Source organism: Lagenorhynchus albirostris, chromosome 4 (genome assembly GCF_949774975.1).
Source record: "Lagenorhynchus albirostris chromosome 4, mLagAlb1.1, whole genome shotgun sequence".
NCBI classification, from domain to species: domain Eukaryota; kingdom Metazoa; phylum Chordata; class Mammalia; order Artiodactyla; family Delphinidae; genus Lagenorhynchus; species Lagenorhynchus albirostris.
Window position 1 is genome coordinate 145,130,622 of NC_083098.1, and position 23,749 is coordinate 145,154,370.

Genomic DNA, 23,749 nt, shown 5'->3' on the forward strand with positions numbered 1-23,749 from the left:
GTCCCCAGCAAAGACGGACCGTCCCCGCCATTGTCTGAGCTCATGCCTCGTTCTGGGCTCCTTTCAGGTAACCTAGAGCAGCTGAAGTTTGCCCCGCGCCCTGCTTGGAGGGGTGAAGGGGGTGTGGAGCTTGCTGAATTTGGAGGCTTACGTTGGAAAAGTCCCTTGAGGATCTGCTCTTTCCTGTGGGGGGCTGGTTCGGGGAGACCCCCTCCTTCTCCCTCCACACTCCCCCTCCCCACAGTAGGGGGTCGGAGGCAGGGAGAGCCTGGGGACACAGGTGCCAAGGACCCTCTGAGATTCCCTGGGGATGGGCACCATCTAAGCACAAACACGGACGGACCACTGTGGGGTGTGGTTGAAGAGGCCCGGAAGCCAGCCCCCGGGGCCCCAGGGCGATGCCAGGGCCCCCCCTCCTCCCCAGACCCTCTGCAGGCTTCTCTTCGGGGAGGATCTCCGCTGTCGGGGACAGGATAACCAGGATAACGTGGGAAGATGCCCTGGGGAGCCCACTTGCCGCCACTGGATGCAGGCGTTTCTTAGCTAATCGAGTACATGGTCACGTCGCACATTTGCCGCTCAACCGTACTTAATGTTTTAAATTCTTAGGCTTTACAGACTAACAGACAGTTCTGAACATATTTTTCTACAAGTGAACTCGAAACAGAAGAGTCTTTAGATCCTGGTTCTTTCCTTCCAAACAAATTCCCCTTCAAAGCCCATGTTTTTGCAACAGGAAATGTAGCGTGTTTGCTCCTCGAGGCTGGACATGCCTCCGGGTGCTGAGTCCATCCAAGGCCAACAGTCCCTTGGCGGGCAGCTGTGGGCACCTCCTTGTCCCCAGGCTCTCTGGCACTCCTCTTTACCCCTTTAGTGCCCGTGAGCCTCAGATTCCCAAACCAGCCAAGATGAAGGGGGAGCCCCGGGCCCTGGGAGCCATTCCCGGTGTTTCCTGTCATAATGACCCCCACGCTAGAGCCGGGCAGATGGGCACACAGGCCACTGTTGGTTCTGTGGGTGCTTTTGAGCTCACGCTGGCCAGCAGGGCTGATTGGCTACTGATTGGTTTCACGGGGGCTCCTCACCTGGCTGAGAGGGAAGGGCAGAGGCGAGGAGCATCCCTCGATAAAAGCTTGGCCAACCTGCTCTGTGTCCCCCCAGCAGTCGCTCCTACTGCGGCCCCGCACTGCGCCCAGCTCTGCGCTCCACAATCCGCAGAAATCTCAGGCGCTCAGGGCAGCCCCGTGGGAGAGGTGACAGGGACCCTGCGGCTCGGGGAGGGACGCCCCCTGGCCCAGCCTGGACTCAGGTCACACTCTAACTCACGTGGGCATTCTGGTCACTTGCAGAGATGCCCCCGCCTTGCCTGCACCCAGAGCCACGTGAGACCCTGCAGAAGGTGAAGAATGTCCTAGAACGATGCAAGTCCTGCCGGGGCTGCCCCAAGGAGCCAACGTCCCCGGGCGTCCATGGGGCGTCCAGTGGTGCGGGCTCGCCAGACGCCAAGTCCTGCCGGGGCTGCCCCAAGGAGCCAACGTCCCCGGGCGTCCACGGGGCGTCCGGTGGCGCGAGCTCGCCGGACACCAAGTCCTGCCGGGGCTGCCCCAAGGAGCCAACGTCCCCGGGCGTCCACGGGGCGTCCGGTGGCGCGAGCTCGCCGGACACCAAGTCCTGCCGGGGCTGCCCCAAGGAGCCAACGTCCCCGGGTGTCCACGGGGCATCCGGTGGCGCGAGCTCGCCGGACACTAAGGACCCCTCCTTCCGCCTGGACGCCAGGGATGCCCGGGCTGACCCAGAGGCCCTGGGCTCCCTGCTGCAGTTCCTGGACAAGCCCGGCTTCGAGGCCGGCCTCCAGGGCCTGTACGACCTCTCCCCGCCCGGGCTGAGTGGCGTGTTTGGCGGCTTCACCGACGATGAGGAGCTGGCCCGGCTTCTGGCTGAGGCCCGGGGTGTGGCCAAGAAGGCCGGGCTGCCCATGGCCCTGGCCAGGCTCTGCTTCCTGCTGGGGCGGCTGTGCGTCCGGCGGCTGAAGCTGTCCCAGGCCCGCGTGTACTTCGAGGAAGCCCTGGGGGCGCTGGGGGGCCGCTTCGGGGACCTCGTCCTGGTGGCGGCCGTGTACACCAGCCTGGCCGCCGTCCACCTGCGGCAGAAGAACAGGGAGAAGTGCGCGCAGGTGGTGCCCAAGGCCTTGGCCCTGCTCCTGGGGACGCCCGGCCACGTCGGCGGCTCCGAGGCCGAGTCGGGGCTCCTGCAGCTGGGCCTGCGGAGGGCTATCGGCGCCCGCAGCCCGCAGGCCGAGGCCCGGGCCTGCTTCCTGCTGGCCGAGCACCACGCCCGCGGCAAGCGGCCCGAGGAGGCCCTGCCCTTCCTGGAGAGGCTGCTGCAGCTGCACGGGGCCTCGGGGGCTCCGGGCGCCTCGTGGCCCGTCGACTGCTACCTGCTGCTGGCAGACGTCTACAGCCGCAAGTGCCTCCCGCACCTGGCGCTGAGCTGCGTCAAGGTGGCCTCGCGGCGGGCGCGGGGCTCGCTGGACAGCGCGCTCCGGAGCGCGGCCCTGGTCCTGCGGGGCAGCCCCCAGCTCCCCCGCCTCCCCGCCCAGCTCGCCCCCTACCTCCTGCAGGCCCTGGCCTCCCCGGCCTCGGGCACGGGGCGGGCGCTGCGCGGCCCCATCTACGCCAGCCTGGCCCGGCTGCACAGCCAGCACGGGCGACAGGGCAGGGCCATCGCCTTCATGACGTGGGCCGCGGAGACGGACGCCCAGATTGGCGGCCGCACGGTCGTGGACCGCCTGGTGGCCCTCGCCTGGTTGCACGTGCTTCACAGGCAGATCCCGGCAGCCCTGGACATCTTGGAGTCCGTCCTGGAGGCGGCGGTGGCCGCCCTGGACCAGGAGGGCGTGATCGCCAACATGGCGGCTATCGCCCTGAAGAGGATGGGCAGGACTCAGCAGGCGGCCGAGGGCTACTACCGCGCCCTGAGGGTCGCCAGGCGCCTGGGTCGCCAGCGGAACAAGGCGGTGGTCCTGGCCAACTTCGGGACCCTGTGTCTGCAGACCGGCGCCGGCAGGCTGGCCCAGCACTACTTCCTGGAGGCCGTGAAGCTCTTCTCGCGGCTGCCCAGCGGAGAGTGGGGCCCAGACTTCACCCAGGTGCTCCTGCGGCTGGGTCACCTGTGCACCCGCAGGGCCCTCACCCGGCAGGGCAAGTGCTACTACGAGTGGGCCTTTCTGGTCGCCGTGGAGACGGACCATTTGGAGAGTAAGTGTGGGCCACACTGGCTTCCTGGAAAGAAAGAAAACACGTTTTCTTTCCACCTCTGTTCAGAACACACCTGGGGTTTGCGATTCAGAGGCGAGCGGTTGTTTTTGCACTGACAATGCCGAGTGCTGGAAACCAGCAGACGTTTGCAGACGCCTTGAGGGTGTCCCACGCCGGGCCAGATGTCACCAGGGCAAACGCCTCATCCCGGTTTGCCTGGGACCGTCCTGCTTTGTACATTGAAAGTCCCGAGGCCGGGAATCCTGGCCATCTCCGGCAAATGGGCGGTGGTGACCCTGGATGTAGCCCAGGCCAGGCGGGGGCAGCCGTGCCGAGGAGCCCCCTGGGCCTTGAATGCTGGGTGCTTTAGCTGGTGCTGGCATCTCCCAGCAGCCCTGGCGTCTCCCCTGCACAGAGGGTGCAGGACAGTTGCTTCATCCAACAGCTACTTGGATGAATACTCCAGGCTCTGTGCGGGGCTCCACCTGCAAAGGGACCCGAGCGGTCCTCACTGGGGGCTGGCGGCCAAGCGTGGGAAACAGATGCCTGGGTCACAAGAGGACAAAAGCAGGAGCTCAGCTTAAACATGGGGCCCAGGCCTCAGCTCGTAGTTCGGGAAGGTCTGATCAGTCTGGGACTTGAGGGAGGAAGAGGCTTTAGCCAAGCACGGGAGGGGGGTCTGGCAGAAGGAGCAGCCAGTGCAAAGGCCCTGGGGTGAGTGAGCTGGGCCGCGCAGGGAGGTGCAGAGTTTGGAGTGAGAGGGTCAGGTGGGGGTGTGGTGAGAACCTCAGGTGGGAAGCTAGGCAGGGGCCCAGGAGCCCAGGAGCCCAGGCTGTGGTTTGGTGTTTTTCCTGAGAGCGCTGGGGAGCTACTGAGGGATGTAGAGCACTCACTGAGGCTGGAAGGGGTCCCTCTGGACCTCCAGAAGGAACCAAGAGCTGGGTCCCTGACCCTCCCCGTGCCCTCAGGCAGGTCCTGGTGGTGCTCGGCAGTGGAACGTGGCTCCCCCGTGTGCCTGTCAGAAACCTCCTTTGACCCACCTCCCCAAACCCGGGCCCTGGGGGATTCAGACTTGGGAATGCAGAGCTGGGGGACCCAGAGGGTCATGTTGTTTGCTCCTCCCCTGTATTGAACAGCGAGGAGACTAAGGGCTAGGGTGACACCCCAGGGTCGCTCCGTGCGTGGTCTTCTTCCTTTTTTAGCCCCTTTCAGTAGTTTGTGTCTTCCTAGGATTTGTCCGTTCCATCTTGGTTACCTAATTTGTTGGCATACAGCTGTTCATAGCATGCCCTTTATTTCCGTGAGATCGGAAGTAATGTCCCCTTTTTCACTCCTGGTTTTAGTGATTTTCATCTTCTTTCTTTTTTTTCTCGGTCAGTCCAGCTAAAGATTTGTCAATTTTGTTAATCTTTTCAAAGAACCATCCCTGGGTTTCATTGATTTTCTCCATCTTTCTATTCTCTATCATTTTATCATTTCCGCTTGAACTTTTATTTTTCCTTCCTTTTGCTTGCTTTGGGTCTAATTAACTTTTCTTTTTCTAGTTTCTTAAGGGGGGAGTTTAGGGTTTTGATTTGAATTTTTTATTCTTTGTTTGACACAGGCATTTACAGTAATAAAGTTCCTCTAAGCACTGCTTTCTCCGCATCCCCTAAATTGTGGTACATTGTGCTTTTATGCTCACTCATCTCCAATATCTTTTAGTTTCCTTCCTTGACCCACTGGTGACTGAGGAATATGCTGCCCATGTGTACAGGTCTGTGAATTTCCCAAACTTCCTTCTGTTACTGATTCCTGATTTCATTCCGTTGCACCTGGAGAACACGCTTCGCATGATTTCAGTCCTTTTACGTTTACAGAGAATAGTTCTGTGATCCAGCCTCTGGTCCGTCCTGGAGAATGTTCGTGGGCACGTGAAGAACACGTGTTCTGCTGTTGCTGGGGGCACGTTCTGTGGTCTCTTAGGTCTGGTTGGTTCGCCGTGTCGTTCACGTCTTCTCGTGGCTTGTTCATCCCCGGGTTATTTTTAAGAGTGGAAGCTCCCAATGGTTCCCAACCCTCTGGTTTTAGGAGAGGCAAGTACGGCTGAGGGCTTGGAGCCCGGCTTCATGAAGGAGGATCGGCTCTGGAATAGCGGAGCTGGATTTGAATCCCTTCTGCCCCGCATGCCGTGTGCCCCGGCTTTGAACTCAGCTTGCCCTTCTGCCACAGGGGGTGCCGGTGATCGCTGCCTTGTCCGCTCGGTGTGAGGGCAGCCCCTGTTGGGCTGGGAGGAGCTCTGTGAAGCAGAAACAGCACCCTGGCGCGGTGGGAGAGCCCGGCCAGGACGGCCCAGCCTGAGGGTTATAAAAGTGGTCGGTGCTGTCCCTGGAGCCCCTGTGACATGCCTGGCCTGGCCCTGTCTCGAGATGTTCGCCGGCTGTGTGACCTTGAGCAGGACGCTCAGCCTGTCTGCATGTGCAATGACCCCAGCGCACAGAGGCGGGCACCCAGCAGGGGACTTTGACCCTGCAAACGTTGCTGTGATGCATGATGGGAGCCTTTTCCTTTGTCTCCCGCCCAGGCCAGCTGCACGCCGTCCAGCGGCTGTGTCACTTCTACAGCACAGTCATGCCCAGTGAGGCCCAGTGTGTCGTCTACCACGAGTTCCAGCTTTCGCTGGCCCGCAGGGTGGCCGACAAGGTGCTGGAGGGGCAGCTCCTGGAGGCCATCAGCCAGCTCTACCTGTCCCTGGGCACCGAGAGGTGAGGGCTGGCCCTGGGGGCGGGCAGGGTGGTGAGGATGCTGGACCACCATCCTAGGACAGCCCCTCCTCAAGGGCCATTTCATCCCTTAGGGTCAGACGGGCTCTGGGCCAGCAGGCCTGGTCTCATCCCCAAGGGAGGCAGAGCATGTGTTTCTGGACCTTTCTTCCTGCCGTGGTGGCTTCTGGAAGCTGACCCCGCTCTGCCCTGGGTCTTTTCTCGCTGGCCCAGCTCTGGGTGAGGTAGTCTGGTCCTCGCCTGTCCCCTCAGATGTGAGGACAGCAGCCACGTGTGCCCAGAGGATTCTCATCCACTGGAGACAGCCGACTGTCCCACCTGCTTCCCTGGGACAGGATTTCAGAACCACATATGAAGAAGCCCACCCAGAGCATCCTGACCGGGGGTGGGTGACACATGGCTGGACCACACAGCCTGCAGAGTCTCCCAACACCCCCGGCAGCGTGGGGGCTCCCCGAGGGCGGGGAAGGAGCCAGGTTCCCCGGGACTCAGGTGTGCCCGTCCTGGCCTCCGCCTCTCATCCTCGGGCCTCAGTTTCACAGCAGGGCCCATGGGCCAGCGACCTAGATCGATGCTCCACAAAGTGGGGACCCTGCATCAGCAGCCTCCACCTTGCCGGGGCGCTGGCTGGAAATGCACATTCCCAGGCCCCACTCCAGACTTCCTGAGTCAGCAGCTCTGGGAGCAGAGCCCGGCGATCTGTGTCTGAACAGCCCCCCTGGGTGGTTCCGATTTTCCCTTGGTGTGATAGCCAGTAGCCTGGACGATCTCTAAATTTCTGCCCAGTGGCCACAATCCCTGCTGCGTCTGGAAGTGACACGGGCCTGTGTTTGGGGAAGTGAGGCAGACGAACGGTGCGCTCCTCCTGCCTTGCGGTGCCTGCTTCCGTCCCAAGGGCCTCCTTCGTCTTTGCTGGACGAGTTGCTGTACGTTCATCCCGGATCTCCCAACAGCCTGGGAAGGGCAGGCTCTTTTCCTGCTCCTGACGTTTCAGGTCCACGGTCACCAGACGGCCCCGGGGAGAGCCCCGTCCAATCCACACGGGCGGCTGGCCTGGGAGACCCGTCCTGACCGCCCACGTCTAATTCCAGGGCCTACAAATCCGCGCTGGACTACACCAAGCGCAGTCTGGGGATATTCATCGACCTGCAGAAGAAGGACAAGGAGGCGCACGCCTGGCTGCAGGCGGGGAAGATCTACTACATCCTCCAGCAGAACGAGCTGGTGGATGTCTACATCCAGGTGCGAGGGCTCCGGGCGTGCGCGCGGTCACTCACCCACCCGCCCACTCACCCCTAAGCCGCCGCGTGCCAGGTGCCCGCGCCGTCTCCCGCCGCCCCAGACCTCCAGCATCTTCCATGACCAACTGAGCTCTGGGGACAGAGGCTCTGGGGACAATGCCCCCGGCTGTGTTGGTACACAGCAAGTGCTCGATAAATGTGCAAATGTCGTGCCCGCTCAGCTGACACACAGAACTTGCTTCAGCAGCGCACGGCATTTCTCCTTAAAAAACACATTTATCACAGAAGCTCCGTTTTTTGACAGTTTCTCAAACATGACGTGATTTGTGACAAATTGAGAGACTCAAGAGCCTTGTGGGTTTTTTCCTTTTGGGCACCTGCTGTGTCCCTCCCCTGGGCCAGGCCGGGGCTGACGAACCAGATCAGTAGCTGGCGGCCGGTGGAGGGTACAGCCTCCTCTACAGGGAACGCTGCCTGGGGCCAGGGCTGCGGCACAGAAAGGAGCGGGGGGTGCGCTCGGTCAGCCTGGGGTCACGGAGGCTGTTGGAATTGTAGGGCGGTGGTAGGCATGTGGGGTATTCCTGCACCAGGACTCATAGGTGCAAAGGCCCAGCGGTGCCCGGGAGTGCAGCAAGGTCAGGGCTGCGAGCCGCTGGGTGTGGCTGGACTGCGGACCAGGGCTGGTCCCCTCAGTCACTCGGCGTTTTTTCCTGAGCACCTACTACGCGCCAGGCACGTGCAAAGCCCTGGACGCGGCAGAGGAGCGACAGCCTCAGTCCTCTGGAGGGAGAGACAAGTGGACGTGCGGTCGGGTGTCTCTAAGTGCTCGGGAGGGAAGATAGGGGGCCCCAAGGAGCCAGGATTTGGGAGCCCCAGGTGAAGCCGCGCAGAGGATGCTGTGGGCTGGGCCTGGCCGGCGGGATTCGGAGGCTGACTCTGAGCTCCGTCCCGAGCGCCTCCCCAGCCCACACGTGCCGGCTCCTGGGGCCTCAGCCGGAAAGGCCTCCTCCTGGGACACAGGGCTTAGATGATTTGCCCTCATGCCAGCAGGTGACAAGGGCCCCACATGCACAGGGACTGAGGTGTATGAGAGGAAAGAACCCTCACTCCGTGTCGGTGTGATAGAGGGTCCCGGGCGGCCGGCAGGTGGCTGTGAGCTTCCCCCAGCGGGCCCTGCCGCCTCGCCCTGCCGGGTCACTGGGGGAACCATGAGAGTTTCTGCATCCCCACAGGTGGCACAGAACGCGGCCCTGTACACAGGGGACCCCAAGCTGGGGCTGCAGCTCTTTGAGGCGGCTGGAGACATCTTCTTCAACGGGACCTGGGAGCGGGAGAAAGCCGTGTCCTTCTACCGGGTGAGCGGCGGCTGTGGGTCCAGGCGGGTGGGCCTCAGGGGGCATCCCTCCTGGAGGCAGCATCCCCCACGCACATGTTTAGTTTCCCGGTGGTTTGGTCAGGGATGATCTTGGGACCCATCCCCAGCCTGGGAGGGACAGAGCAAAGAAGGACCATCGTAGGACATCCATCCCCGTGATCCAAACACCCCTGGGAGGCGAGGACTGTCCCCGTTTTACAGATGAAGAAACAGGCTCAGAGAGGCACAGGGGTGTGCCTAAGGACACACAGCACATCAGGGGAGGACCCGGACCAGGGCCAGGTCTGCACGTGCCTGCCAGGGAGGGCAGCTCCTCCCCGTCCGTCTGCCCAGCTCGTGCGTGTGGCTCAGCCCCAGGGGACAGATAAACGCGGCGTATTTAGAGCCTAGAGGGGTGTTGGACCTTCCTGGTCAGGCGCCCACCACCCAGGAGGGTCAGGGCTGGCCTGAGTGTGTGTGGTGTAGCTCGATGGGCTAGGCTCACACCCAGCTTACTCGTGGCCCAGTGACGCTGGGGGTGTCACACCACTCTGAGCTGGCCTTTCCTGGGGGGGCAGAGCTGTGTAAAGCTCCAGTGGGTTAGTGGGGGTTCTGAGGAGGGTACCGGGCCTGGCTGGCTGCTGTGGGCGGAGGCCTGACCCGCCCGCCTGTGCTCGCAGGACCGGGCGCTGCCCCTGGCCGTGAACACGGGGAGCCAGGAGGCCGAGCTGCGTCTCTGCAACAAGCTGGCAGCGCTGCTGGCCGAGACGGAGGCGCCGCAGGAGGGCCTGGAGTTCGCCCACACGGCCCTGGCCCTCAGCGTCACCCTCGGTAAGCCGCACCCCGGGCCCAGGGCCTCCACCTCTGAGGTCTGAGCGCGGCCGCGCGTCTCCCGGGCCGCAGGCGCCTCTCCTGCGGGCCAGGCTGCTGAGACGGGCAGCAGCGCACCCGCCCCGTCCGCCGGCCCGGGGTCTCAGGAAGCGCCGCAGGCTGGACGGGCAACGCCAGCTCTGCGGCTCCCCCGCCGCCCCCCACCTTGCTGACCACGAGGCTGGCCAAGGCGCCAGGCGGGCCCACCCCGTGCCTTTCTGCCTGCTGTCCCCTCCCGCTGTCCCTTCCCCACTCGCCGCCACCAGCCCCTGCTGGCTGGCCAAATCCCAGTCCCCTTTCCAGAGCCCGGTCCCTCAAGGCCTGGCATCCCTCTGTGCCTCATGTCTTCCCCGAGACAGGGAGCCCAGGAGGGCTGGGCACACAGTAGGTGCTCAGCAGGGAGCCCTGGAAGGGGGAGGGTCTTGGAGACAGCCTCGTGTGGTGACTCCCCGAGGACGGCGTAGGGGCCGCTGACTGTACAGCGGGAGGCCAAAGGTCGTGTTTGCAGGTTGACCAGAGCCCTGGCACCTGCAGGGGCACAGACCGCAGGACTTTGGGTTCTCCAGTCAAAACAGTCACCAAAGCCCCCCGTCCAGGAGGGTCCGTGCAGGCCCAGAGCCAGGGCAGCGTGATCCATGACTCTGCCGCATCCCCGAGGAAGAGGGGAGCGGGCCTTATCAGGTCCCCTTTACAGATGGGAAAGTGAGTCTGGGGCCAGGAAGGGGCCGGCTGGAGCTCGGAGACGGTGACGGCCGGGCGCTCCTGGCTGACCTGTGCCCCGCCACCCTGAGCAGCCGTGTCCTCACTCGTGACCCCTCCCTGCATCCCCAGGGGACCGGCTGAACGAGCGGGTGGCCTACCATCGGCTGGCCGCCCTGCACCAGCAGCTGGGCCACGGGGAGCTGGCCGAGCACTTCTACCTCAAGGCACTCTCGCTCTGCACCTCGCCACTGGAATTTGACGAGGAGACCCTGTACTACGTGAAGGTGTATCTGGTGCTCGGAGACATCATCTTCTATGACCTCAAGGTGGGCGGGTGCAGGCAGGGCTGGGACGCTGGGGTGAGGCGGCCGTCGTGCACGCACACCGGGGAGGCCTGGGTCCCAGCGGTCTCCCCAGAGCTCTGGGCTTCCTGTGAGGAGAGGCAAGGCCAGCGGACACTCTCCGAGTCCCCCTGCGGGTCAGGCCCTGCGCTCTAGAGCTCAGGGTCAGGCAGGAGGCTGACGTGTGAACAGATGATGCAGCCATTGGTAAAGGACAAAATGGTGCGTAGTGGCGGCGGGGGGCTCCCGGAGGAGCTGAGCAAAGCTGAGTCTCGAGAGTCAAGCAGGAATTAGCCACAAAATAATGGGGGAGGGGGCTAAAGACATTCCTGGGGCAGGGGCAGGGTCGCCGTTATTCCCAGAGACCCACGTTGCAAGGTGCAACCCAAACCCTGGCATCTCCTCCAGGAAGCTCGCCAGTCTGTGCAGAGCGCTTCCTTCCTGGAATCCTCACATCACCTGGATGGGGGTAGGGGCACTGTTATCACCTCACTTCACAGAGAGGGAAGCTGGGGCTCGAGGTGGGGTGCCACAGGACTGGGAGGAGAAGGGGACCGCTTTTCCGTTTGTCTCTGAGCCCCGCCGTGGATGCAGACAAGGGCCTGGAAATGTCTCCTCTGTTGTTCCCCGCCACTCCCCGTATGGGCAGACACCCCCCGTCACCCCCACTCTGCGTCTAGCACAGCACCTGCACAGTGTCCCTGCTCTGTGTTGGTTGAGGGGTGAGGGTGCCCCAGCCTAGGGGCTGAGCACTTCCCTTTCCCCTCCCCAACTAATGGCATCTAGGAGCTGGCGTGGCCCTGGAAGTTTCCCCACTCCCTGCAGGTAACCCCCAGTCCCCGTCTATAGGGCAGACCAGGCTGTGCACTGGTGACACATGGTGGTCAGAAGTGGTCACTGCAGCCTCTGCTCTGTCAGAGCCAGGCAGTGCTGGGGGATCCCAAGGGCAGTGATGACCCCTGCGGCTGAGCCCCACCGGGGTCCAGGCTCCGTGCTGTCCGGGCTCCGTGCTGTCCGGGCTCCGTTCTGTCCAGACTCCATGCTGTCGAGGCTCCATGCTGTCCGGGCTCTGTGCCGTCCAGACTCCGTGCTGTCCAGACTCTGTGCTGTCCGGGCTATATTCTGTCCAGACTCCGTGCTGTCTGGGCTCCATGCTGTCCGGGCTCCATGCTGTCCGGACTCCGTGCTGTCCAGGCTCCATGCTGTCCGGGCTCCGTGGTGTCCGGCTCCGTGCTGTCCGGGCTCCGTGCTGTCCGGGCTCCATGCTGTCCGGGCTCCTTGCTGTTCAGACTCCATGCTGTCCGGGCTCCATGCTGTCCAGGCTCCATGCTGTCCGGGCTCCATGCTGTCCGGGCTCCGTGCTGTCCGGGCTCCGTGCTGTCCAGACTCCGTGCTGTCCGGGCTCCGTGCTGTCCAGACTCCGTGCTGTCTGGGCTCCGTGCTGTCCGGGCTCCGTGCTGTCCGGGCTCCGTTCTGTCCAGACTCCATGCTGTCTGGGCTCCGTGCTGTCCGGGATTTGTGTGGTTGGCTCTTCAAATGCTTTGCTGTAGGAGGAGCTGGTGAGTCCACAGGACAGGGCGGAGACTGAGGCCAGGAGTGGGTAGCTAATTACGGTAGAATGAGGAATAGCGCACTTCGCCTTCAGCGCCTGGGACTCTGCAGCCCTGTTGCCCTGCGGGCATGGGCCTCCGAGACTCACACCCTGGCACCCTGGGGCCCTGCGACCCTGCTCGTTCTCTCCACATCAGGGCCCCCCTCCTGGGCCGGGGGCCTGGTGGTGGAGCGACTGGGGCCAGCCTCTCCTGAGCCAACCTCTCCGTTCGCCCCGAGCCCTGTGGCCCTGGACGGTCTGAGGATAGGGCCACATCGAGCACGTACCACCCCAGGTTCTGCATGATCACTTCTGCACCTCAGCAGGGAGCCGTGTGAGGTTCCTCAGCTCAAAACAAGAAGGGGAAACTGAGGCTGGGGAGGTGAACAGATTTACCCAAGATGGGGAAGGGGGGGTGAGCCAGGCCAGGGTCAGTTCCAGACCCCAGGTATCTGATCTAAGCCCAGGCGGAACGCTCGCTGGCCCCTGACGCTGGGAGGGAGCCCTGGGGACAGGGGCTAATCCCTTCACAGTCACTCCGGGCAGGAAGGAAAGGGCAGGGCTGCAGCTGAGGCCAGGTTCCCTTGGCTGGGCAGCTGGGGTCAAGGGGCAGAGAACGCCTTCGCTTCCCTCCAAATGGGCTTCCCAGGCTGTACCACCATCCACAGCCTCACTGTGATCGCCCTGCCAAGGCCACGCCTGCCTTTACCACGCTGAGGCCTCACCTCCCATCCTTCTCCACGTGCCCAGGAGGGAAAGCGGCCCCCTTGTGCCCTGTGTGTGACCAAGGGGCTCTCCTGCGTGGGGCAGGGATGGGAAGGAGAAAGAGGACCTGGACAGAGGCAGGACCATCTTTAGCCTGTGTGCGGTGGGTCATAGCTGAAAGAGCGAGGCTTGGACTAGGAAAGATTTGGGTGTGAATTCTGGGTCTGCCACCCGCTAGCCTCTACACACACATGTGCACACGTGCACAGGAATGCACACCACCACCCCCAACCGCCCACTCTGGCCAATTCCTTCCATTATTTGAGATGCCTCCTCCTCCAGGAAGCCCTCCCATCCCACCCCAGGCTGAGTCAGGTGCTTCCCAGGCTCCCACAGCTTCCCTCTGTTTCAGTGCTGGTCGACCCTTGTGGTCCTGTAGTTCCAGAATCCGCCGTGTTGGCCTCCCCGTCCCTGCCATCCACACAGGGTCCTGTACCTGGCCGGGGCCGGGGCTGGGACAGTGTCGCTGAACTGCTACACACACCTGCTTTAATTGTCTTCTGGGTCCTTGCTCGGCGGGGGGCGGGGGGGTAGTGAGGGGCCAGGGCTGGTGACATTGGACTTTGTCCTCTGTCCTGGGCAGGCATTGTGAGCAGGGGGTGGCCGGGCTGGGTTTGGGTTTAGGGCAGTCCCTTGGGTGACCTCGGGTGGAGGACCTGGGGATGCTGGGGTGGGAGACAGGAGTTGGCGGGGGTGGGGGACATCCCAGCCTGGGAACGCTGGGTTTGAGGCAAAGATGTGTCTGAAACGGGATCCCATGACCTGGGGGGAGGCACGCCCCCTTGGAGCTGCAGGGGATTCTGAGATGACACCCATGAGCGGCTTTGCGCTGGGCCTGGCCTGGGGAAGGCCGTTCGTGCTGGTATCAGCGTGGACGTGGGCTGGAGGGAGTCAAGCCGTGGCCACCCTGGGCCGGGGTAGCCCTGCTGGGGGCTCTCAGAGCAGCCGGTCAGACCCCAGCTCAGCTCAAGGGGAAGCCACAGATGTCCCCCCAGGTCCCAGGAGTGAGCAGGGAAGAGGCTTCCAGGACGAGGGGACGCTGGGTGCTACGAGGTTCGAGACCCTGGCTCCAGGAAGGGGGAGGACCAGTGGGTCTAGAGCACAGGAGGGACCAGGGCCACCGAGACACCAGTCCAGGCCCCCGCAGACCTCCAGTTGCTCTCAGGCAGCCCCGGGTGTGGCCCGTCTGGGGCGATGAAGCGTCCTGTGCCCCTGGAGCTCTGTCGCGGGCCCAGCCCTGGGGTTGGAGAGGCAGGCAGGCCACAGCCTTGGGGGAGACAGCTCCCCCAAAGCAGCCGGCGCGAGCCGTCCTATTGATTACATGCCGTCTCCCCGGCAGGACCCGCTCGACGCGGCCGGGTACTACCAGCTGGCGCTGGCAGCGGCCGTGGACCTGGGCAACAAGAGGGCGCAGATGAAGATCTACACGCGCCTGGCTGCCATCTACCACAACTTCCTCCTGGACCGGGAGAAGTCCCTGTTCTTCCACCAGAAGGCTCGGACCTTTGCCACCGAGCTTAACATCCGCCGGGGACACCTGGCCCCTGGGCGGTGCTGCGGGCGGGCGGCCTGGCTGGTCCCCGGGCCCCCGTCCTGAGCCGTGGCCTCCGTCTGTCCCAGTGTCTCAGGGGGCTCGCTTCCTGGGAAATGCGGGCACGAGGGCAGGGGTCAAATAGCAATAAATGTTTTTTGCCGAAACCTGGAGTCCTCAGGCTCCCCTCCATGGGCTGCCTCCTCGGGAGTGTCTGGGGACTGGGCCCTGTCCCCGGGGGCCACCCTGCTGCTGCATCCCGTCCTCGGGTATGAGCGGGCAGGACTGTGAGTCTAGCCGACCCAGGCCAGGTCCCCCCAGCCAGTCACTCACAGTGTGGCCTTGGGCAAGTCCTTCCCTCAAACCCCAGTTTCAGGTGGTGGGATTCCCTGGGCCTCTTCTCCCTTCCCTGGACCCTCACTGAATGTCCAGCACCGTGCTCTGTCTGCCTTTAATCCTCAAACCACCCTGTGAAGTCGGGACTGTTATATCTGTTTATAGTTGAAGAAACAGAGGCACAGAGAGGTTAGGTCTGTTGCCTGAAGTCACACAGCAGGTAGGTAGGGGCAGAGCTCCAGAGCCCAGCATAGTAACCACTGCACCACTCTGCCAGCCTGCCCCATGTGATGTGTCCCATTAGGACCCAAGCGCGGGTACATGGTTCCATACCTCTCTACCCCAGTTCTGTGTCCTGAAAGTGATGGAGACAGGAGAAGGGAGTCCAAGTGCCCCCCACCTGGCTGTCCTCCTGCCCAGCCTGGCCACTCCCACCTCCAGCCCCCAGTCGGCCCTCAGGACACGTGGTGTCAGGGCCTCCAGCCCGACATGGCGTCCACTGCGGAGTGTATTTAAAGGCTTACCTGGGCCGTCTACCCCAGCCCTCCCCGCCCTCTCTCTCCCCTTCCCTCCCAGCAACCCACCAAGGACCAGGAATCTAGGCAGGGTTGAACTCAGCTCCCCGACTTCCAGACAGGGTGCCAGGTTCAGAGGCCGTGGGCATCCCCCGTGGCTCTCACCCCCCCCACAGCACTATTCCAAACTTCTCTCTCTCTCTTTTTTTTTGGCTGTGTGGCCTATGGGGTCTTCGTTCCCCGACCAGGGATTGAACCCACGCCCCTGCGGTGGAAGCTTGGATTCCTAACCACTGGACTACCAGGGACGTCCCGAAGCTTCTCTTTTTCATGAGATGAAATGCGCGTAACATGAAATTAACCATTAAAGTGAACAGTTCAGTGGCGCCTAGGGCTTCGCACTGCTGTGCGGCCACCACTCTGCGCAGCTCCAAAACATTTTCGTGTCCCCAAAGAAATCTCCCGGACCCTGAAGCAGTCATTGTACTTCCCATCCTCCCCATTAACAGAAAAAAACGGAGCCTGGAGAGGGGCTCCCGAGGCAGGAGAGCCCTGGTTTGGTTTTGCGCCCGGGATGCAGCGCCTGGAAGGCCCGGGGAAGGAGGGCAGGGGGGCTCCATCATCCTTCCTCTGGTCCTGGGGTGGGTCGGGGAGCCCCAGAGCGGCCCTGCCACGCTGCAGGCCCCTCCCAGGCCTCCCCCACCAGGGGGCAGCAGAGAGCTTCCAGAACTGGCAACTGCTGGGGGAAGGAGCTGGTCCCAGCAGAACTGCCAACAAACCTTCCATCTAACCTTGACCCCAGGCTGCCTTCTCTGTGGGATGGGCGGGTGTGGAAGGTAGGAGGGGGCCAGCTGTAATTGGAAACACGGAGGCGGGGTGACCTGCGCTGGATGCAGCCGGAAGCCCCATCACAGTAACCCCAGGACGCAGCTCTCTGAGGTCATGGGCCCGCAGCCTCGCCGCATGGGCTGGGGACGGTGGCCGGCTCACTCCTGGCCCACCACGTGCCTCGGAACCCGTGCCTTCCACAAGCTGTCGTGCCCCTGCCCCTCCCGCCTGGGGTCCCGGTCCCCCACCCCAGGCCCCCCCTGGGGGCTCTGGCCTCCTGGGACCCCTTGCCCTCGGGCGGCAGACCTGGAGGTCCAGGCGAGGCTCGGTTGTCCAACATCTGGGTTCAAATCCCAGCTCCCCACTTAGAGGCTGTGGGCTTTGGGGTGAGAAAGTTTACTTCTCTGAGCCCCAGTCTGGTCGCAGCTAAAGCGAGGATGAGGGTTGAAGTGAGTATTCGAGAGGCAGAGGGCTCAGCGCAGGGCCAGGTCCAGGCCAGTAGTGGCCTGTTTCCTATTAACGGTGCTTATTGCTACGGGAAGGGCTCCAGCAACCGCAGGCTGCAGAGCCCCGAACCAAAGCTTGAGTCACTCTGATCGAGTCTCTCGGCCTCTCAGACCCTCAGTCTCCTCTGCATCTGTGACCAAAACCAAACCCTCCCTCAAGGTTCTGAGCATGAAGAGAAACTGTGCCCGCACACAGTAGGCACGCGGAACAGGGTGGCCGGCCCCCCGCTTGTGGCCAAGGCGAGAAGCAGGCGGCTGGAGGCCAGCGCGCGGCTGGCGTGGGCCCCAGGCCAGCTGGGCTCCAGTCCAACTGGGCTCCGGTCCTTCTCTGTTCCTTTGGTGGCCGGGGCCCCGGGCAGCAAGGCCCCAATCTCCTCTTTCAGCAGAGTAGGCGTGAGATGGGCATGCGTCTGGCGCACAGTAGGCACACAGCCCAGAAGCCCTGCTGCCCCAGTTTTAGAAACAGTGTCTCCACTGGGTCCATCCAGTCACCTTCTCACTCAGGTTCACTGTGCACTTACTTGCACATGCTCAGTAACGACCGTGGGCCAGGCACAGGGCGGAGCCATGGAAGCAGGGAGAAGGGGCCCCTCCTGGAGAAGTCCCCGGGGCTGGGGATAAAAATCACGCTCCTTGTGGGGGGTCCCTGAAGACTCTCCCACTCACTTTCCCAAACAGAGAAGGAAAGCAACCTGCCCAGGGTCACACAGCACCCTTCCTGACTACGAGGCCCTGAATCTCCCTGCCAGCACGCTGTCTCCACCTTTGGAGAACCAAGTTCAGGTTGGCCCCCAGCTTTGCATGAGGAAACTGAAGCTCAGAGAGGGAGAGTGACATCTCAGGTATGTGCGTATCTGTCATCTTCGTCATCATGGTGGGGCCCCAGCAACCCATCACCTCCGAATAACGGGCGGGTGGGAGCTGCAAGGAGGTGGGTGTGTCTCGGCATGAAGCTGAATTCTCCGGCTGAGTTCTCAAGAGAAGGGGAAGCTTACCTCAGGGAGAAGGGAGCTCTCCATCAGCGAGGGCTTCAGGCAGGCCACGGAAGCTCTTCCTCCTGAACGGAGTCTGAGAGTCTTCAGGGGATGTAAGATGTCCCTCGGACCAGGGTCTGTACCGTCCGTGATCCCACCGCATTTTGGGGGAGTTGAGAGCAGTCAGCTTGTGCTTCCTTGGATGCCCAGCGCCTGGCTGGGGAGGGGCTGTCAGTCACAGGCTGTGTAGGTGGTGGGACCTGTCGGCAGCCAGGTGGGGGTCTGTTTGTGCAAGGTCAAGTCCAGGCTTTACCTCCCTCTAACCTGGTGTGACCTGAAGCATCCAGCAGAAGGCACCCTTCATGTGCCCTTCATATGCCAATGTGCTTTGAGCCTCGTTTTTCTCATCTGTAAAGGGGGTACGTTCCTCGTCAGACTGTTAACGAGATTAACAACAGCATAAACACCTAGCATTTTCTCCCAGGTTTAAGGTCACCAGCGTTGATGTGAATGAAGATGTGTTTTCACCCAGAGGGAAGGCAGAATTCCATCTTTTTTTTTTTTTTTTTTTTGGCTGTGCCGCACGGCACGTGGGATCTTAGTTCCCTGACCAGGGGTGGAACCCGTGCCCCCTGCATTGGGAGCGCAGAGTCTTAACCACTGGACCACCAGGGAAGTCCCAAGGCAGAATTCTAAAAGGGCCAGTATAATCTGAGTGAAACCGGGAATGTGATGGGATTTCACTCTCATAATTAGGTAATGTATGTGCAAAGGTAAAGACTTTGCAGATGTAACTAAGGTCTCTAATCAGCTGACTCTGAGTCACTCAAACAGGAATTACCCTGGGTGAGCCTGACCTCATCAGGTGAGCCCTTTAGAAGAGGGTCCAGCCTTCCCTGCGGGGAGAGATTTGAAGCTGCAGAAATTCTCCTACAGGCTTGAAGAAGCAAACAGCCATGGAGTGAAATTCCTATAGAGGGGGCCACATGGCAAGGAGCTGAGTGGTCCCCGGCTGGTAGCCCTCAAGGGTATGGGGACCTCTGCTCTGCGACCACAGGGGACCGAATTTTGCCAACAACCACGTGGCTTTGAAGGGGCCCCTGATTCTCAGATGGGGTCACAGCCCAGCTGACACCTTGAATACAGTCTGCTGAGACCCTGCGCAGAGATCTCTGCCAACTCCTGACCACAGAAAGTGTGAGATAGTAAACGGATGTGCTTTTAGCCACTACGTTTATAATTATTTATTATGAGGCACAGATAACGCATACCAAGGCCACGCCCCAGGTGTCCCTGCAGCCTGGAGCCCCACTTTGAAGGACCCACGTTCTGGCCTCCCCGCAGACCTCCATCCTCACCCTCCCACAACCCACCTGCCCATGCTCTCCAGCCTCTACACGTCCATGTGTGAGGCCTTGAAGTTCAGCTTCTGCACCAGGAGTAAAGGTGGGGGCGGGGGGGCCCGCGTGTCAGGACCCCAGGCTCTCAGCCACCCTCCGGCACAGCTGCAGCCCCCGGGGCAGCCTGGGCTTCAGGGCCTCCGTCATGGAGCAGAGGGCAATCTTCTGGGGTGGGCCTGGATCCATGGGCATGAGGGGCTCTGAGGGGCATCCCTCTCCCCCGGGTGCAGTCGCTTGTGGCGCAAGCATGACCCTTGCTTGCCCAGGACTGTGCTCAACAGGCCAGCCGTCTCCGCCGGCCAGAACCAAAATTTCACAATCCCTGTGGCTTCGGGCTGGGTTTGCCCTGTGTCCCAGGAAGGGGAATGCAGGGTAGGGGCGTCTCCAGGAAACGGGGGCCGTCCCTCCGGGAGCACACAGACAGGGTGGGCTCCACGTCTCTGACGGCTCCGGGTGCCCCATCCACAGGGTGAGGAGACCTCTCCAGGGACCTCTCAATCTGGGGAGGCCGTGAGGCTAGGGGAGGGCGGGGCTGGGATTCCAGAGAAGTCAGAGGGAGGGAGAAACAGCTCTTGCAACACTGGTATCTCAGGCTCCTCCGGCAGGCTCGCCCCTCGGGGAGGGCAGCGGGAGTGGCAGGTCCCCTCAGCAGGACTGGGACAGGCCCAGGATCAGGCCCCCTTCTCCCCTCCACCCCGTGGGGCAGCCCCTGCCTGCATCGTGCATCCCGCCGTGAGCCGGCTGCTACCCAGGCGGCCGGGCAGCCTCCTTGAGGCCAGCAGGCAGGACCCCGCAGAGCGCGGTCACGGCTGCACACCACAGGCTTTGCTGTCCAGCACGAGCAGACACGCCTGTTCCCGACATGGCCTGGATCCGGGAGCTGAGTTGGGGGATGGGCGGGCCTGGACGTCTGCTTTCCTGGACACGGCCAGAGGGCCCTGCCCGGGATAGGGTGGCCGAGATGGAGAGGCCCCTGGGGACAGCCCTCTGTGTGCGGATGGGTCCTGGCTGGAAGGAGGCCAGGGCCTCCGTGAGCTCAGCTGCTCACCTCGTGGCCTTTCACAGGCCTTGATGTCTCACCCCAGTCCCCAGCCGACAGAGCGAAGGAAGACCCCCAGAGCCACCGCAGCGGGTGCAGGAAACGCATTGCGTGTTCTTTCACCCAACCCGCGATAAATCCTCTCAGCAAATAAGAAGCAGACCCCCTCGACCTGAGAACGGTTTTCTACCATATTTAGTGGAGCCTAAGACGTGTTCCCCGTAAGTTCAAGGATGAGGCCAGGTGGCCTCCGCCACCACTTCTAGTCCGTATCGCTTTGAAGGTCCCAGAAAACGTAGCAAACCAAGGAAAAAGAAATAGGTTTAAAGGTTGTTAAAGAAGAAACAAACGGCCATTATTCACCAACGGAAATTGTTTACACAGAAAACCCCAGACGAGCCTCAGACAGCTTTTAGGATGATTACGAAGCCAAGTTTCCTGGGAGAAGAGGGAACGAAAGTCAACTTCGTTCTTACAGACATGAGTTAGGAAATGCCATTTGGAAAATCATACAGTTCAGAATCCTTGCCCTATAAGATCCAATGGTTTATTACAAAGTTACTTCATGGATACAGGGTAGTATTGGGACAGGGATAAAGAAATAACTATGGAAAAACTCAAAAGCCTAGAATTGAACTACCCAGCATGTGGACACGGTATAAAGTGTGCAGATCTTCAGGGAGAAGTTACATATTTGAGTTACCACCTAAGGGCACTGAGTTGCCCACCTATGAAATGCTATCCCTACCTCACAGCCTCCTCAAATACCCATTCCTGTCAGATTAAAAACCAAAATATGGAAAGAAGAAATGATGTGAGCTTTTTAAAAAAAAAAAAAAAGAATATTTCCATGAGCCAGGCTAAGGAAGAATGTCTCCAGCAAGACACAAAGAGCACAAGAGGAAAAGATTGATGTCTGTTTACCATTAAAGTTGTGCATGAAAAGACAGCTCAGGAAAAAAAAAAAAAAGCCACAAGCTTGGAGAAGATGTTTGCAATGCATGTATCCAGAGCAGTGGTAACAATCTGTGTGTGTGTGTGCGTGTGTGCGCACACGCTATGTGTAATGCACACATATGTATATGCACGTGTATATAATAAATAATGTAACTGTATACACATATAACTGTATATAAAGATAGATAATCTCAAACATCATATATAACCAAACACACACACACACACACACACACACACAGAGTCATTTTGCATAAAGGGACAAACATAGAAGCAGACAAATTGTGGAAGCAGAAAGCAAATTGGCCAATAAAGTTTGCAAAGCATCAACCAGCAGTCCTGTCAATGAGCTCCAGCCAGTGAGATGCCCGCTCATCCCAGAGCACCGGAAGCACTGGTGAGCTCGCGGACAGGGTAGTGTCTATGCGCTGCTGCTGAGATTAGGACAGGCACAGCCATTTCCAAGAGCAGTACGGCACCTTCATATATAGCAAACCTCACACGGGCCCCAGGGACGCGTAGGATTGCACAGAAGCGGCTTCGTGATGGTAAACGTGGCAGAAGGTAACGGACACAGTTCTTCCCTCCCCTCAAGAGGTGGAGTCTCCCTCCCGCACACTGAATCCTGATTGGTCAGGGGAGTGGCTTCGGCCAGCGGGCATTAGCACGTGGGATGCGAGCAGAGGCTCGAAAAACGCTGTGCACCGGGGCTTGGCTGCAATGACTCGTTCACGAGAGAGAGCTGAGCCTCCTGCAGAGCAAAAGGCCACAAGGAGGAGGACCCAGGTACCCTCATCGATCGCTATCCCCGTGAGCAGGGCCGTCCCAGATCATGCGATCACGCAGCCGCCCGCTGGCCACCGGGGCATGAGAGAGCTCAGCGGCCCAGCCAGGCCGGCCCAGTCAGAGCTGCTTGGTGGCCCAGGGACGCCTGAGCTACATAAAAGCGTCATTGTATAGACCCACTAAGTGTTGAGATGGCTTGTTGCCTTGCATCTGTCAGCAAAAGTTGACAGATACAATGAAAAACTGAAGACTTCATCAACATCCAATGGGAGAATTACGTGCATCCTGATCTGTGCAGTGAGATGCCGTCCAGCAGTGAAAGTGAAGGAATCAGGGCCATTATTAGATGAATCTCATAAATACTGATTAAACGAGAAGAACAGATTACACACGCTGCACACGGTCTGACACCACTGATATGACGTTTGTTATCTTGAAACGCTGGTTCAGGTGGCGCAGATTCTCCCGTCCTGGCCAGTCTCCGGGGTTATGTCCTGCAGTCCAGAGCCTGTCCCTGCCCCGACGGCACCCCTCTCGCCCCCTCTCTCTGCCCCATCTTGACTTGGAAGCACCTGACATGGAGCGGGCTTTGTTTTTAATCCCAGAAGGGCTTGGCTTGGACGGTTCGGAGCAAAGGCTAAAGGGATGAAAACAGTTTTACAATTATGAGCCTAGATTAACAGATGGGAAAAGGTACCCCAAAAAGCAGTTCCCTACTAACTTTGGATTAGGGCCCCACAGACCGATCAGAGCGACCGAAAGCCAGAACACTGACAACAGCAAACGCTGGCGAGAACGCGGAGCAGCAGGAGCTCTCGCTCGCCGCTGGTGGGAACGCAGAATGGTGCAGCCACGTCGGAAGGCGGCGCGGCAGTCCCTTCCAAAACTAAACATACTCTTAAAAACAGGCCTAATCAGTTCATAGCGATTATCCTTAGTGACTGAAAGGGGCTCAAGGAAACTTCTGGGGTGCTGGTATTGTCAGGGGTTTTGATAAGGCTGCTTATACGAATGTGTCTGTGAAAATTCATCAAACTGCCTTGCTTACAATGTGTACACTTTTATGTATGCATGTTACAATTCATAATAACTAAAATGTAAAAAAAAAGAAGTAAATGTTAGACTTGATTGGACTATTCGCAAGCCCAGTTTTAAAAAATAAAACGAAACAGGGCTTCCCTGGTGGCGCAGTGGTTGGGAGTCCGCCTGCCGATGCAGGGGACACGGGTTCGTGCCCCGGTCCGGGAAGATCCCACGTGCTGCGGAGCGGCTGGGCCCGTGAGCCATGGCCGCTGAGCCTGCGCGTCCGGAGCCTGTGTTCTGCAACGGGAGAGGCCACGACAGTGAGAGGCCCGCGTACTGCAAAAAAAAAAAAAAAAAAAAAAGAAACGTACTCTTACTATTTGCTCCAGCAATCAAATGGTATTTACTCAAAGGAGCTGAAATCTTATATCCCCACAAAAACCTGCAGACACGTGTTTATGGTAGCTTTATTCGTAATTGGCAACACTTGGAAGCCACCAAGATGTCCTTCAGTAGGTGATGGATAGATAACTAGCTACCATCCAGGGCTAAAAAGCCACTAAAAAACATGGTGGTGGGGGGGGGGGACCTTAAATGCATATGTCTAAGTGACAGAAGCCCATCTGAAAAGGCTACGGACTGTGTGATTCCAACTATAGGACATCTGGAAAAGGCAAAAACTGTAGAAACAGGAAAAAGTCCAGTGGTTGCCCAGGGTGGTGGGTGGAGGGATGTAGAGGTGGTGCATAGGAAGTTTTTAGGGCAATAGAACCACTCTGTGTGACTCTGTAAGGATGGACACATGTCATGATACATTTGTCCAAACCTAGAGAGAGCACAGCACCAAGAGTGAACTCCGACGTAAACTGTGGCCTTTGGACGATGACGATGTATCACTGTAGCTCAGTGACTGTGACAAAGGGACCACCCTGGCGGGGATGCTGACGGTGGAGAGGCTGAACATTCTGTGG

The 23,749-nt window shown here is 60.3% G+C and overlaps 1 protein-coding gene across 6 annotated transcripts in view; it reads left to right on the forward strand.

The window, feature by feature from the left end:
- The window catches only part of SH3TC1 (SH3 domain and tetratricopeptide repeats 1), a 49,741-nt gene extending 35,160 nt beyond the window's left edge, over positions 1-14,581 (forward strand). For 4 of the 6 annotated variants that reach the window (XM_060148776.1, XM_060148774.1, XM_060148777.1 and 1 more), the window contains 8 exons: positions 1,350-1,465; positions 1,709-3,257; positions 5,821-6,001; positions 7,111-7,261; positions 8,493-8,615; positions 9,295-9,445; positions 10,316-10,512; positions 14,223-14,581. In XM_060148776.1, coding sequence (XP_060004759.1) covers positions 1,350-1,465; positions 1,709-3,257; positions 5,821-6,001; positions 7,111-7,261; positions 8,493-8,615; positions 9,295-9,445; positions 10,316-10,512; positions 14,223-14,480 — 2,726 coding nt within the window. In that variant the 3' untranslated portion in view covers positions 14,481-14,581. Of the gene's footprint in view, positions 1-1,349; positions 1,507-1,572; positions 3,258-5,820; positions 6,002-7,110; positions 8,426-8,492; positions 8,616-9,294; positions 9,446-10,315; positions 10,513-14,222 lie in introns of those variants that run through there. The other 2 variants (XM_060148779.1, XM_060148778.1) reach the window with 2 other exon arrangements.
- Positions 14,582-23,749: the final 9,168 nt, after the last annotated feature.